The sequence below is a fragment of the Gracilinanus agilis genome, chromosome 1, assembly GCF_016433145.1.
Source record: "Gracilinanus agilis isolate LMUSP501 chromosome 1, AgileGrace, whole genome shotgun sequence".
NCBI classification, from domain to species: domain Eukaryota; kingdom Metazoa; phylum Chordata; class Mammalia; order Didelphimorphia; family Didelphidae; genus Gracilinanus; species Gracilinanus agilis.
This window is the reverse complement of record NC_058130.1, coordinates 136,461,517-136,477,476: the sequence shown is the minus strand read 5'-3', so window position 1 is coordinate 136,477,476 and position 15,960 is coordinate 136,461,517. Positions and strand designations below refer to the sequence as shown.

Genomic DNA, 15,960 nt, shown 5'->3' with positions numbered 1-15,960 from the left:
ATAAAGTCACTGAGCGGAATCAAGCAGAGAAGGACACTTCCCATCTTGGCAGTCTCAGCCCTAGGAAGTATACAAGAAAGAAGCAAGTTTAAAAGCCAACAACAAAATTGTGGTCAGGCCCCAGGAGCATATTAAGGTCTTATTTCCAGCCTTATTTCTGTCTGAAACCTATAGAGGAATTAGCAAAGGAAGAATCACAATCCAAAGGGGAATCTATAGTTATGTCATTTTGAATCAGAAGCTTCTGAAATGGATGGTACTGGATGGGTCCAGCAGCAGTCTACTGTTGCTCAGATCAAAACCAGCCAGAATTTGCAGAGCTCAGACCAAAAGTCAACAGCTACACTTTGACCTAGATGGACCTCTTTGGGAGAATTGAAAACTTGTAGATCTCTAGTCCAAGTTGTCTTTGAGATTCTGAAACAACACAATCCTCAAAACATATATAAAACAGCAAGAGGCCCATCCCAGAACTTCTCTATAGAAGGGCACAGAGTCCAGCCCTAACAAAATCAGGAAGTAGGCTTAGAAGATCAAGGCAGGGAAAAAAGCTATTATGGTGACAGGAACACTCAAGTCATAAATTCCAAAGAAGGGAATAACTCCAATACATCTTGTAGATTCAAAACTTCAAAGAAAGAAAAAAAAAGCTAAGAAAAAAAAACTAGAAAAGTAATGAGAGTTCTGAAAGAGAATTAATGGCTTGGTATAAGGGATATAAAACCTTATCCAAATAATAAACTCCCTGAAAATTAGAAGAGACCAAATAAAAGTGAATGACTCCATGAAACAGCAAGAAATATTAAAATCAAAAGATTGAAAGATTAAAATAAAAAGATTTTTTAAAATGAAGAAAGTTTAAGATATTTAAAAACAAAAACAACTTAGAAAACAGATCAAGGAGAAAAATTTTAAGAATTTAAAATTTAAAATTTAAAAATTTTAAGACTTCCTGAATGTCATGACAGAAAAAAAGAGCCTAGATATCCTATTTCAAGAAATCTTAAAAGAAAACACCCCAAATCTCTTAGAACCAGAGGGCAAAGCAAAAACAGAATGAATCCACTGATCACCTGCTAAAAGAAACCCCAAAATTAAAATTCCCAAGAACATTATAGCCAAAATATAGTTTCCAGATCAAAGAAAAAATAGTGCAGCAGCCAGAAAGAAAGAATTGAAGTGCCAAGGAGGCACAGTTAGGGCTATCCACAATTTGGGAGCCAGCACTACCAAGTTATGAAGAGCTTAGAATATGACATTCCAGAAGACAAACAGTACATATATGTATTGGCAAAAAATAGTCCCTACTTGAAAAGAGCTCACAATCTAATGGATAAAAGTTGTGAGGACAAAATGAGATTATACTTATAAACCTTCAAATGATCTAAAAAATGCTAGCAGCTTCCACTACTGCTGCTGCCACTACTACCACTACTGACAGACCTTAGCACACCCTCCAATACCTGGCAGAACACCAGGACTTTGTTCCTCAACCTGTCTTGCATGGCTGAGCATCAGCCTGAAAACCACTCCCAATCCCCAGAGGCTGGAACTCCCCACCCCACTCAGGAACATCTAATGAAATTGGTCCAAGTAGCTCACCTTCCCTAGAGAAAACCAACAGAGGCAATCCAGGTTGCCTTATCCTTTCAGCTCTTTCCTTCCCCAAACCTATAAGATCCTATATCTACCCCCTACTCAGTTGGGACTGCCTGGCCAACTCTCTTGGCATTGGGCTCCCCCTGGCTGCCTCTTTCCCCCCAATTCTCTCCCCTATAGGACTCCTTTGCTAATCCTCTTGGCATTAGGCTCCTTGCCACTTCAGTAAACCCATGTGTACCACCCTACTCTGGTCTCATTTGTCTCTTGGGTAGAACTTTTGTCAATCAGACTGACAACTACCATTACTACTACTACCACTACCATCACCAACACTGTTCCTTCTCCTCAACTATCCCCTAAATGACACACAGAAATGAATATGAGTCAGCAAGGTGGTGCAGTGGACAGAATACTAGCCCTGAAGTTAGGAAGACTCTGATTCCTATATCCATCCACTTGCTCGTCTCCAAATACAGTCTGTCACTTACTGGCTATGCCTATTAACCTCTATCTGACTGTTTCCTTACTTATACGATGGAGAAAATAATAGTACCCAACTCAGAGAATTGTTGTGAGAATTAAATGAAATGCAAATACTTGTAAAGCACTTATCATAATGCTTGGCACACAGTGTTCTTGTCATAAATGCTTGTTTCATCCCTCTCTTGCTCCCCATACGCTTAACCTCATGATCATCCACAGGTATTTCACTTCCCTATTCACAAACACTAAAATCTCCTTATTTGATCACAATCAGTTGTCATTCCACATCCACATCTCCTTCTACCTTGCAAACTCAAGCCCTTCCTTTCTCCTTTGCATGCAATAAATTCTAGTGTCTCCCTATCAGCTTGAGGATCAAATATAAAATCCTGGGTTGGGCTTTAAAAACTTTTCATAACCTGGCCTCTTGCCTTTCCAGCCTTCTTAAACCTTACCTCCCTCGATGTATTGCTGCTAATAACACTGACTGACCTCCCTGCTGTTCCTCAAACATAACAATGAATTTCTCACTCCTTGCATTTTCACTAGCTATCTCATATACCTGGATTACTCTCTCTCTTTCAAGTTCCAGATAAAATTCTTTTTTTCTTTCTTTCTTTCTTCTTTTCTTCCTTCATTCCTTCCTTCCTTCTTTCTTTCTCTCTCTGTCTCTTTCTTTCTTTCCTTTTTCCTTTCTTTCTTCCTTTCTTTCAAATCTTTACCTTCTGTTTAAGAATCAATACTGTATATTGGTTCCAAGACAGAAGAGAGGTAAGGGCTAAGCAATGGGGCTTAAGTGACTTGCCCAGAGTCACACAGCTAGGAAGTATCTGAGGCCACATTAGAACTCAGGACCTCCTATCTCTGGGCCTGGCTTTCAATCCACTGAGCCACCCAGCTGCCCCCTAAAATCCCATTTTCTTATGAGAAGTTTTACCATTCCCATTATGCTAGTGTCTTTCCTCTGCTGATTATCTTCAATTTATCCTAGATATATCTTGTTTGTACATAGTGTTTGTATGTTGTCTTCCCTTTTAAATGTGAGCTCTTTGAGACTGGGGATTGTTTTTTGCCTTTCTTCGTATGCCTAGTGTTTACCACAATCCCTGCAGTTAGGTGGTTCAGTGGATAGAGAGGCTAGGCCTGGAAACAAGAAATCCTGGGTTCAAATCTGGTTTCAAGAATTTCCTAGGTGTGTGACTCTGGGAAAGTTACACTTAACCCCATTTGCCTAACCCTTAATATTCTTCTGCCTTGGAATCAAAACTTAGTATCAATTTTAAGAAAAAGGTAAGGGTTTAAAAAATAAATAAATGTTGATTTATCTTGAGTGTTAACAAAGCAAATATAGTATAATAGTTTGTAACAACAATAAAATCACTTAAGCAACATTTCCTGTGAATAACTGAATCAGGGATGTAATTTTTTCTTGTCCTTAGTAAAGATGCTGACAGTTTTGATCTGATTTACAAAATCATACAGCACTTGAAATGATTAGTCTTTAAAATCCCTTCATGGAATCACTTATTTTAAATGGGAAAGCATCTGAAAAATCATCTAGTCCAACCTCTCACTTTACAGATGAGAAAACTGAGGCCCAGACAAGTCACACGATTTGCCCAAAATCACACTGATAGGAACTAGCAAAGTCAGCATTTCAACCAATGTCCTTTGCCACCATGCCCTGCACATCACACTGCCTCCTAATCACTGAAACTGAGGAGCTAGACCCTATTCTAATCTATTTAAAAACAACCCCCATCACATCCCCACCTCTTCTCTCCCTTCATCCCCTCCCTTTGTTATACAACCTTGCTTCTCACCTCTTTCTTGTAGGAACTGGGGCTCTGGAGACCCACACTTGATCTGGATGTTCATAGGCTGGACATTCAATGCATCCTGTGCTGCTCTCAAAGGCGTCATCTTCTCCCAGGCCCCTGCCTCTCTGGCTGTAATGGATACAACCTAAAGATAATGAAAAATGTTTGGCATTGAGAAAGAATCAACAGGGAAGCTAAAACATCATTATAGAAACAAAGCACAGGGATACAGGAGAAGGGCAGAAAAACCAGAAATTCACATGTAAGATCAAGAAAAACCATAAAACAACCAAGGGGCCACTTTTTATTGTCCAGAAACCATTTGAATGTAATGGATGTGAGAAAGCCTTCAAGCAGAACTCAGAACTTCAAAAACATCAGGGAATATATATAGGAGTCAAATCCCACAAATGTACTCAGTGTGGAAAAGCATTTAGCCAATGTTCTTACCTTAGGAAACATCAAAAAATTCATACTGGCTGACTTGGCACATGAAAGAAGTAACCGCATAGGAAGTATTTGTCTCAAAAAGTTTGTGTTAATGTTATCATGTAGTTATTTGGACAATGAATAATTTAGTGTTGAGTTGAATGCATATAAAATCTTGAAACAATCACAAAAATATCCCTATTTATATTTATCCATTTTTACCAATTAAAGATAAATTATGGGCTTACTTTTTCATCCTCAACAAACCATACCATAATGATAACATTATTTTAACTTCTAGAAACTATAAAAAACCTGCTGGCCCAGGGCAATTATTCTCAAACATAAAGCCTAAATTAGAATGTTAGGGAGGATTTAGAGTATAGAATGTGCTGGTTGAAAAAGTTTGGAAAGTCTGATAGTCTCCTTTATTGTTATGATAGAAGATAATAGCCTGAGAGCTGAAAGTAACCTTAAAAGTCATCTAGTTCAAACTCTTCATTTTACAGAGTGAGGAAACTGAGGTCTAGAGAGGTTAAGAGACTTGCTCCAATAAGAGGAAGAGACAGGATTCAAGCCCAAGACTTCCCAATCCAAATCCACCACACTTGACACTCTACTAACCTCTTTCTCACTCCATGCTTACTTTCAGTCTTCATCCTCTTGGTCCTTTGACCACACTGGGCACCGTTGGCTCCCTTCTCCTTTATAAAACTCTTCACTTCCTTGATTTCCATAAGAGCAAACTATCTTTGTTCTCCTATCTCTTTGACCACATCTTCTCGAGATCCTTGTATGATTCTGTTCCCTTCTCCCAATGCCTAAAAAAAGCCATGCTGCAAGATTCAATTCTTCTCCTGTCCACTGCAAAGTGGCAGGAATCTGAAAGACCCAAGTTCAAATGGAGTTTCAGACATTTACTAGCTATGTGACCCTAGGTAAGTCACTTTATCTACTCTCTGTCTCAGTTTCCTCAGCTGTAAAATGAGGATAATAATAGCTCCTACTTCATAGAGTTATGAGGATTAAATGAAATCAAATGAGCTAATATATATAAAGCACTTAGCACAGTACCTGGCACATAGTAGGAAATTAATAAATGCTTCTTGCCTTCTCTTCCCCTTTTTCTAAACTCTCCTCGGAGATCTCATTCACTTTCAGGTAGATTTGGCAATTACATAATCAATCAGAGTCATCCTGGATTTTTTCTGATTCCTGTATCCAAGCACTCACTCATTGATTTTTTTTTTTTTTTTTTTTTTTTTGCTTTCTATCCACCCATCCATCCACATGTAAAAGTGAAATTTGGGAGATGTCATCTAAAAGTATATATATTTTCTATGGACACGTGGAAATTGTCAAACTACATTTCCCGAGGTCCAACGGGTTTCCGTTTCCGGTTCTCTGGGCATGGGGACGCCTACATCTCCAGGCAGGGAAGAGTTTAAATCTCCTGAGTTAGGGGGGAGTGACTCTCTTGGCCAGCAGACTCGGGAGGAGACAGGAGACAATTATGGCTAGGCGGCAAGTTTTGAATGCTTGCAAGCGCATGGTCTAATAACTTTATCTATCAGCATGGCTTTAATTAAAATACTAATTTATATTATTATAGCAACCTTTATCATTTTTCATATTTATACACAATATCTAGAAATTGCTTCCTAAAATGGTACTCCTGCCTCCAGTCTCCTTTAATTAAGTTAAACATACCTTCTAAAATAGCTTTTTGTCATAACACTACCTCAGTCAAAAGAAAACTTCATTGAGTCTCTAATGCCACTGATAATGCCTTAGCCTGCCATGTAAAATCCTCTTCTCTTTGCAGTCTCAAGTTATTATAGTATAAGAATCCTCTACCTCAAAGTAGTCAACTATGCAGTAAATACTTTTTACACATCAGGCTCCCTAACTTTGCTCACCTCATTCAGTATGCTTGCAATGGTATGTCTGCTTATATGTAAGTGTGTATGTATATACACACATACATACTCAGATATATGTATATTTATCCCTTAAGAACCAGTTCAAAAATAATGCTAAAAAAAAAAAAAAAAGAACAACATCCACCCACTTTCAACAGAAACTTACCAAAACTAATCAACTGACATTTCACAATGCTCTGGATTTAGATATTTATGGTCTATAAAGTGGACAGCTGGGTGGCTCAGTGGATTGAGAGCCAGGTCTTGAGATGGGAGGTCCTAGGTTCAAATCTGGCCCCAGACACTGCCTAGCTGTGTCACCCTGGAAAAGTCACTTAACCCCCCATTGCCTAGCCCTTACCACTCTTCTACCTACATACAACTTACTCCCTATCACATTTCCCATATTCCAAGTGTTTTTCTACTATCACCTAGCTTTGCTTCCTACTCCCTTCCTCAATCACAGATGATTTCACTTCCTACTTTGTACTAAAATGTCTGAGGTCATCTGACATAAGCCCACTCAGCTTTTCCCTTCCTCCTCACTTCAAAACCTCTGGAATAGATTACCCATCTTTTCTTCCCTCCTGGCCCAAAGAAACAACTGGCCTTCCTCCTTGCCAAAACAAACTCCACTTGTAATATTGACCCCACCTCCTCTTGCCTCCTCCAGAATTTTGTTTCCATGATAATCTTTTCTTTCATAGAAACAAGAAGATCTGAGTAGGAATCCTGCTTCCAAATACTTCCAGCTTATGACCCTGGGAACGTCGCTGAGCATAGGGTTGTACGAAGAGCACTTTTCAAACCCTCAAGAAATCTAGAAATACTAGCTGTTGTTATTATTAAGTTTCCTCTCAGCAAGCACTTTCCTCCTACCTACAATCCATGTTTAGCCTCCTGTATCCCCAAAACAGAAACCTTCCCCTAATGTTGCTACTTCTTTCAAATAATCCCTCCATCCTCTTTCCTCCTCTTTGATGTTCATTACTTCTTCCTCATTATCCACTGTTTCTTAATCTCTAGTTTTTCTACTCATCACTCTGGTGACCACCTTCTAATTTATTATCCATGATCTCTCTGCAGCATTTGACACTGTTAACCTACTCCCTCCCTACTCAGATTCTTAGAAATCATACTTTTATACTTTCCTGCTTGCCAAATCTCTTCCCTCTCCTTTGAATTCTCTTCTTCCTCTTGTTATCCTCTACAGGAAGATGTCCTGAAAAGCTTTCTTTGACCCACTCCTCTTATTACTCTCTCTTCTTGGTTGATATTATCCACATCCACAACTTCAACTCTGGCCACTGTGGAGGCAAATGACTCCCACTGCTATGTCTCAAACCTCCCTCTTAGAGTGAGATTGTTTGTTAGATGATTTGGAGCACTCCAATCTCAACATGCCCCAAACTAAACAAATAAGTTCTGTCCAAAGGCCCCCACTTCAGTTAATGATATGAACATACTCTCAAACATGCAGGCTGGAAACCTTGGCATTATTTTTGGATGTAGCCAACAAGGAAAAAGGAAGAAACACAGATCCTGAATCCTTTCTCTGAAATTATTTTCACCACCATCTCATTCTTTTCATTCACATTTCTACTACAGCAGGGCCTCAATACCTTTCCTTTATACTAGTGCAACAATCCTTTTAACGAGTTTCCCTAACTCCAGCCTTAGCATCTCCAAGTACTGCCCAATGAATCTTTTTATATATATTGTAATTTTTTTTTACCAATTACATGTAATAAATTTCCATAAAATTTTCCCAAGTTAGATGATCGAACTTATGTTACTCCCTCCCTTTCCTTCCTCATCCCGGTGCTACTGCTCAATGAACCTTACCAATAGCTCTATTCATCTAATTTCCTTCCATAGAAAAGAACCAATAGGACCCTATTACCTAACCTCACATTAGAAGCCCACTTCTGGCTCTAAATCAGTGGTTCCCAAACTTTTTTTTGGCCTACCGCCCCCTTTCCAGAAAAAATATTACTTAGCCCCCTGAAAATTAATTTTTTTTTAATTTTAATAGCAATTAATAGGAAAGATAAATGTACCTGTGGCCATCACCGCTCCTCTGGATTGCTGCAGCACCCACCAGGGGGCGGTAGTGCCCACTTTGGGAATCACTGCTCTAAATAGTTACTCTGTCACACAGTACTCATACCAGGAATATACTAACTTACTCCCACACCCTATAGCCAACCTATCTTGAAATTCTACCTATCATCCTCTTCCAAAGCAAAGTTAAACAACATCTCCTTCAAAAACTTTTCTTGGCTTCAGGTCCCTCCACCACCAACCAGAAGTAAGTTCTTCCTTTTCTGAACTCTCATAACATTCTTTACCTCTCCTATATCTTTATTACATTTAATTGGTGCTATAATTAATTTCTTGTCTTCCCTACAAGACTTCCAATAATCAAGGAAGTTAGAAACATCTAGACGTTGCAATGGATAGAGAGTAAGACTGGAGATGGAATCCTGAATTCAAATCTGGCCTCAAACACTTACTAATTATGTGGCCCTGGGCAAGTCATTTAACCCTTACTACTATTCTGCCTTAGAGCCAATACTTAGTATAGATTCTGAAACATAAGATAGGGGTTTCTTTTCTTTTTTTTTTTTTTAAACCCTTAACTTCTGTGTATTGGCTTCTTGGTGAAAGAGTGGTAAGGGTGGGCAATGGGGGTTAAGTGACTTGCCCAGAGTCACACAGCTGGGAAGTGTCTGAGGCCGGATTTGAACCTAGGACCTCCTGTCTCTAGGCCAGACTCTCAATCCACTGAGCTACCCAGCTGCCCTTGAAACCTAGGGGTTTCTAAAAAATAATAAACAAGATATAATGGTTAGGCATGTAAATGTTTACAGAACTGAATCTATTACATCTTTATCAATTTTTAGATGATCATACAGGAAATGAGGATTGTAGCCCTCATGTGTATTAGCAATCAATGACTTACCTATAGCGGGCAGTCAATAACTATCTGAATGAGTCTATAAACATATTGCTTATATTCTACAGTTCCCTACATGAAGGAAGAAATTCCTACCTACGTTTCTTGCATATGTTCAAGAGTGGTGAGCAGTTGACAATAAGAGAGTAAAGAGGAGACAAACTCATGGACTAAGACTCCTAGCCACTAAACTCACTGAAAATTTGAACTCAAGACACTTTCTTCTCATTATCTTTCCCTTAATCAACAAAGCAAGTAAATCATCATTTATTAAGTATCTACTCAAGCATTGTGCTAAATTCTGGAGATACAAAGAAAAGCAAAAAAATAGTCCCTACTTTCAAGGAATTCACTGTCTAATAAAGGAAACAACATAACCTCATTTCCCCACAGTAAATCAAACCTGCCTCTTTCCCACCTGACGTCCTGATTCACCAAGTTCTCTCTCCAAATCTTCCAGCACAGTAACCACCTCCTCTGCACTCTCTGGATGCTGATCTCTCACCCAGGTCTGCAGGGCCTCTGGCAAAATAGTTAGGAACTGTTCCAGGACCAACAACTCTAGAATTTGCTCTTTTGTATGTATCTCCGGTTTTAACCACTGATGACAAAGTTCCCGAAGTTTGTTCAGAGCCTCTCGAGGTCCAGGTGTGTCACTGTAGCCAAACTGCCTGAAATGCAGGCGGGAGATCTCCTGGGTGGAAGGGCTGTTCCTCTTCTGGATACCTTTCTTCCCCCACAGGTAATCCTCTTCTTCCTCCATCTTTACTTTTATTACTTCAAGTCCCTCTTTCCATGCTGGATCGAGGGTTGCAGCTTCTCTGGGTTCTAGAGCCATTTGAGCTTTTCGAGTTTTTAAAACAACTCTAGATGGGTCTATGCCTTAAAGATGTTCCCCTTAGGTTGCTCTTCAAGGACACTCATAAGATATAAGAAACCACAATTAATAATGAGTTATTAAATTTAGAATGTTATTAGAGAACTTAAACAACTTAATGAAAGTCAGTCAGAAGCATAATTCATTGAATGCAACTCTGACAAAAACTAAACAAGTAATTCCAAAGCAATTTCGGATATTTTCTCTTTGGGAGAAATAGAAATTTGTGAATTTGTGGGCCCTCTAGCGGTCACCAGACCTCCCAGAGGCCACACTCCAGGTAGTCCCTGTAATGCCACCAAGCATGCGCAGAAGTCCCAACAACCAATCCCGCCCCCCATTCTCACCTACCCTCCCTCCCCCCCCTCCCCATGTATCCTTCCCTTCCCCCTTCCAACCTCCCCCAATACCATTCAGGGGCCAGGAAACCCAACTTCCAACTTCATAGGCTTCGTACATAAGGGCTCTCAGTTGACAGAGGGACCTGCAGTCATCCACAACATATCTGGCTTCTTTAAGTAGTTTAGCTCCTGCCACTTGCAGGGATGCTTCTAACCCCAACCCTCCTCTAATCACAGCGACCCTGTCTGCACCTCTGCTTCCAGACTACATTTCCCGGAACCTCCAGACCCGGTTTCCGCCCTTTTCTGGGTGACTGAGACTGACGGACCACTGTCAAGCAGTTGCTATAGAGATGGGTTAGAGCTGCACGTGACTCCGGCAGAGTTCATGCTCCAGCCCGGGGCTGGCTCTACACAAGAGGGCGTGGGTCTGCACTGCAGGGGAGAACTGCAGCCAGAGCTACTCAAAGGGTTCAGTCAGGGAGCTCAAGGTTCAGGATCCAGCAGAGAAAGGAAACTGGCACTAGATCCCCCGAGAATGTCGCCACTCGGACCCCTGGGAAATGTAGTCAGGAGGGGAAAATGGACATTTTTCTGCCCCGAAGGCCTCTGGGAATCGTAGTCCAGAGACAACTTCCATCCTGGGAGCAGCACCTGGAGATGCTTGCTCAATCTTTTCTCCCTCCAAGGGAATTGGCCTTCTGGGAGCTCTGTGTGTTAAGTGAGAACTGGTTCCTCCCCCTAGAAGAGGGCGGGCCCCACCCTCTCCAGCCTCCTTACCTCCTTGCCCACAAGGAAGATGGGGATGGGTGGGGATGAGGCCGAGAAAGCCCAGGATGGAATTTGGCGCCGGGAAATCGGGATGATCCCGCTCCGGTGACGTCATCGCTGGGTTCTCAGGGTCGGCCTGGCTCCAAGGAATCAGAGGAGGAACTGTCTTTCGGCTGGGCTGTTGGCTTCGTCCAAATTCATCCACTCTATTGGGGATTGGGGACGAAACGCCAGTTCTATAGTCTGTTGTAAAGGCGCTGGCCGCACCATCAGGGGCCAACCTGCCATTTCCCGCCAGGGTGTGGTGCATCTGTTTATCAACGCCAACTTTTTTAGTACTTGGGGTTCACTTTTTGGGTCCATTCACCTTTTTCTCCGTAACGCCCCTAACCCTCCCAACACACTCCAGTACCAGACCGCTTGTGAGTTACATTTCGAAATCCAGCAATAATAAAAGCTAACGTTTTAATGTTGCAAATAGTCTTTCATTTACACAACAACCTTCGCATGTTAGATGCTGTTATTATCTCATTTTACTGATGGAAAAACTAGAGATCGAAGTGACTTGATCTAGAGGACAGACGAGTAAGGGGCTGAGGCTGGATTTGCCCTCAGGTACTCAACACCCCGCTGCCACTACGGAGTTATTAGGGAATTACAGCCTTCTTTCATTTTTCTTCTTGATTCTCTTCCCTACCTACTTTCCATTAAGAATCTCATTATGATTCTGTGAAGTTATCATATTGCTATTTTTATGGAGCCCAGAATTAAACAAGAGGAGAGAAAGGAGAGTAGCATTGAATGGGAATGGGAAATTGCTGGGCTTCTTTAATGACCCTAAACTTCAGGAAATGAAGAGCTGTCTTTTAATTCCAATATTCTATTAGTGGTTAGTGAAGTGGCATAGCTTCAAGTTTTAGAACCTCAGAATTACCCAGAAATTAAAATTGAGTTATCACCCATAAGGATGAGATTGAGCTGATGACCTGTAAAGTACATTTCAGCTTGAAATTAATGATCTTATATCCTATTCTTGGGTCAATCGAACACTGTGACCCTAAGTTACAATTTAATTAAATCATTTCTCACTTTTCCTTATCTAATTTGTTCCATCCATCTAAATTTCTATTGCTTCAATTACACCAAATAGTTTTTTTGGTTTTGTTTTTTTGTTTTTTTAAAAAACCCTTACCTTCTGCCTTGGAGCCAATACTATGTATGCGGAAGAGCGGTAAGGGCCCAGTGAGCCCAAAGTGGGCACCACTGCCCCCTGGTGGGTGCTGCAGCGATTCAGGTGCCCGTGATGGCCACAGATGCATTTGGAGGCGGTGATAGTATGTGACAGGGGGCGCTAAGTAATATTTTTTCTGGAAAGGGGGCAGTAGGCCAAAAAAAGTTTGGGAACCACTGGTAGGCAATGGGGGTTAAGTGACTTGCCCAGGGTCACACAGCTAGGAAGTGTCTGAGGTCACATTTGAACCTAGGACCTCCCATCTCTAGGCCTGGTTCTCAATCCACTGAGCCACCCAGATGACCCCAAAACCAAATAGTTTTGATGATTATTGTTTTATAGTAAAACTTCAGATCAAGAAGTGCTATTACACTTTCATTCCTCCTTTTTTTATTGTTTCCTTTGTGATTAAAGAACATTTGATCTTCCAAATTAATTGCTTTATCTAGTTCTATAAATATCTCCTTTGCAGTTTAATTAGCAGAGAACTGAATCTGTAGATTAATTTGGCTAGTATCATTTTAATTGTACAGACCCATTTCAAACATAAGCAATAAATGTCCTTCCAATTATTTTAGTCTTTTGTTGAAGTAAGAGATATCATCAATGAAATGTATTTTCATGTAATGAAAATGTAATTTTCAATGAAATGAAAATTTTTCGGCAGAAAAATGAAGAGAGACAATTACAATTACTAGAGGTCAAAGAAAAAATAAATTATAGAAACAATATTTATATGAAAAAAACATGATAATGAAGAAAAAGCACCAAAATTTCTGAGATGAACCTAAAGCAGTCTTCAAGGGGAAGTCATATCCCATGAAATATACATGAAAAAAAATAGAAAAGAAGAAGACTTAAATGTGTTTAAAAATAAGGAAGACAACAAATTAAAAAAACCTCAGATAAGCACAAAAGAGGAGATATTTATAATTAAAAGAGAAATACAACAAACCAAAAAATTAGAAATAAAGCTGGTTCTCTGAAAAGACTAATAAAACTGATAAACCTTTACCCGGTATGATTTTTAAAAGGGCAGAAAATCAAATCAACAAAATAACAAGTGAGGAAGCTGAAATCACAGCAAAACCTGAAGAAATTTTAAAATATTATTAGAACTTATCAAAGAGTTATATGTTAACAAAATTGAAAGCATAAAAAAAGAGGGATACCTTTAAAATATATAAAATACTCAAACTAACAGAACACCAAATAGAGATCTCAAATGATCTAGTCTCGGGAAAGTAAAATGAACCAAGTATAAAAAAAGGAGACAGGAGATCCTAGTCCTTAAAGATTCACAGGAAAATTCCATCAAATTCTTAAGAATCAATTGACTCATATTACACAAAATATTCTCCAAAAATAAAGAAGGCACCCTACCAAAGAAGGATAAAATTCAGAACTGTAGACTAATATCATTAATATAGAATTTTTTAATCATTTAGATAAAATCCTGTCAGTCTATAGCAATTTATCCAAGAAATCATTCATTATAGCCAAATTGATTTATAATAGGGATTTAAGGAAAATAACCAACACAATCTTATTAAAACCAAAAATAACCAAAATCACAATTATCTCAGTAGATGAAGGAAAGGCCCTGAACAAAGAGCAAACACATTTATACTTAAAAAATGCAAAATATATGCATAGAGAGGCCTTTTAAAAATATCAATATCTAAAAATACCAAAAGGAAGTTTTTTCTGGAAAGGGGAAACACTAGCACCTTTTCCAAAAAATTTAGGAATAAAACAAGAATGTCCACTTTTCAAATTATTGTTCGTTATAATTCTGGAAATGCTATCAAGAGCAATAAGATAAGAAAATATTAAAGGTATAAGACACTTTTAAAGACAGGTCAAGAGGAGATAAAAACTGCTTATTTTCTGATGACGATGTTTTGTTGGAAAATAATAGGGAATTAATAAAAAAAATAGTGAAAAATTAATAGCTTTAGCCAAGTTATAGGCTACAAATAACACCCCTCCCCCAAATCAATCGCATTTTATATAACATAAGTCCAAGAATAATAGAGAAAGAAAAATTGATTCCAAATAATTATGCAGTATATAAAATATCTGGGAATCATCTATCAAAGCACACAAAAGACATATAAATTCAATTACAAAGTGCTACGTTAAAGAAATAATTGAAGGACTATCCAATGCTCATGACTGGACCATGCCAATCAAATTAAGATGACAATAATGCCAAAGTTAATATATTTAATGCTATACTAATCAAGTTATCAAAGGGATACTTTATAGAACTTGATAAAATAATCATTCACTTGAATTCACTTGAAAAAAACCAAAAGATCTAAAATATTCAGAGAAACGAGAAAGAGAAGAAGAGTTATGTAGAAAATACTTTATTTGTTAATATTATTTTCTGTGGCTATTATTGTTTAACCCCAAATGTGAGGTGGGAGTCATGCTGTCTGAAACAACCCTTCAAAGAAGCTGGGAGATTATTGAAAGGAATGCTTTGGAAAGGAAAGATCTTGTTTTAGGCAAAACCAAGTCTTGAACCCTATGTTTTCCATCAGTCTATAGTCTGTGTTTTTGGCTTTGTCCAAGTTTTACTGAATGTTTATACTTGCCTACTGATATAGATGTCAAGCAGCAATTGGGGGGGGAGGGGGGAAGGGTTGGTTGTTTGTTTTTTTTAAACCCTTACCTTCTGTCTTGGAATACTGTGTATTGGCTCCAAGGCAGAAGAGTGGTAAGGGCTAGGGAATGGGGATTAAGTGACTTGCCCAGGGTCACTCAGCTGGAAAGTGTCTGAGGTCAGATTTGAACCTAGGACCTCCAGTCTCTGGGCCTGGCTCTCAATCTACAGAGCTACTTAGCTGCCCCCTGCCATTTGTGTTTGAACTACAGAGATTGAGAAAAGATAATCCACACTTTTTTCTGGCTCTCTCCTCTACTAAACCAACTTAATAAAATTCTTTCTATAAACTTTTTTAGGTTTCAGTTTGTTCTCAGATGGCAAGGCAAAGGATTAATAGCACTTCTAGATCTCAAACTATATTAAAAAGCAATAGTCATCAAATCATTGGTTAAAAATTAGAGATGTTCAATAGACATCTTTAACTCACTATGTCCAAAGCAGGAGTCATTATCTTTCCCCCTGAAAACCTCCTCTCCTATTTGCCCTGTTACTTTAGAGGGCAACACCATCCATTCAGTCCTTTAGGCTCAAAACCAAGAAGTCATCTAAGATTCCTCACAGTCTCTTATCCCACTACCTTTGCAACATCTCTCCAATAAGACCCCCTTCTCTCATATGATGTGCATGCCTTCAAAACTTCTTGCCTTGATTACTGCAATAGCCTACTGGTAGGTCTACCTGCTTCAAACCTCTTCTTACTTCAATCTATCCTCCATTTAGCCACTAAAGATTTCCTAAAACCCAGTTCTAATCATGTCTCCCTGCTACTCAATAAATTCCAGTGGCTTTCTATTGCCCCCAGAAAAAACACAAAATTTTCTGTTTAGCATTTCAAAGTCCCTCATAAC

The 15,960-nt window shown here is 39.1% G+C and overlaps 1 protein-coding gene across 1 annotated transcript in view; it reads right to left on the bottom strand.

The window, feature by feature from the left end:
- LOC123248698 overlaps nucleotides 1-10,203 on the bottom strand; it is a 46,316-nt gene extending 36,113 nt beyond the window's left edge. The window contains exons 1-2 of the mRNA XM_044677556.1: nucleotides 9,634-10,203; nucleotides 3,909-4,050 (exon numbers count right to left, since the gene is read on the bottom strand). Of these exons, the coding sequence (XP_044533491.1) occupies nucleotides 3,909-4,050; nucleotides 9,634-10,053 (562 nt within the window). The 5' untranslated portion in view covers nucleotides 10,054-10,203. The remainder of the gene's footprint in view (nucleotides 1-3,908; nucleotides 4,051-9,633) is intronic.
- Nucleotides 10,204-15,960: the final 5,757 nt, after the last annotated feature.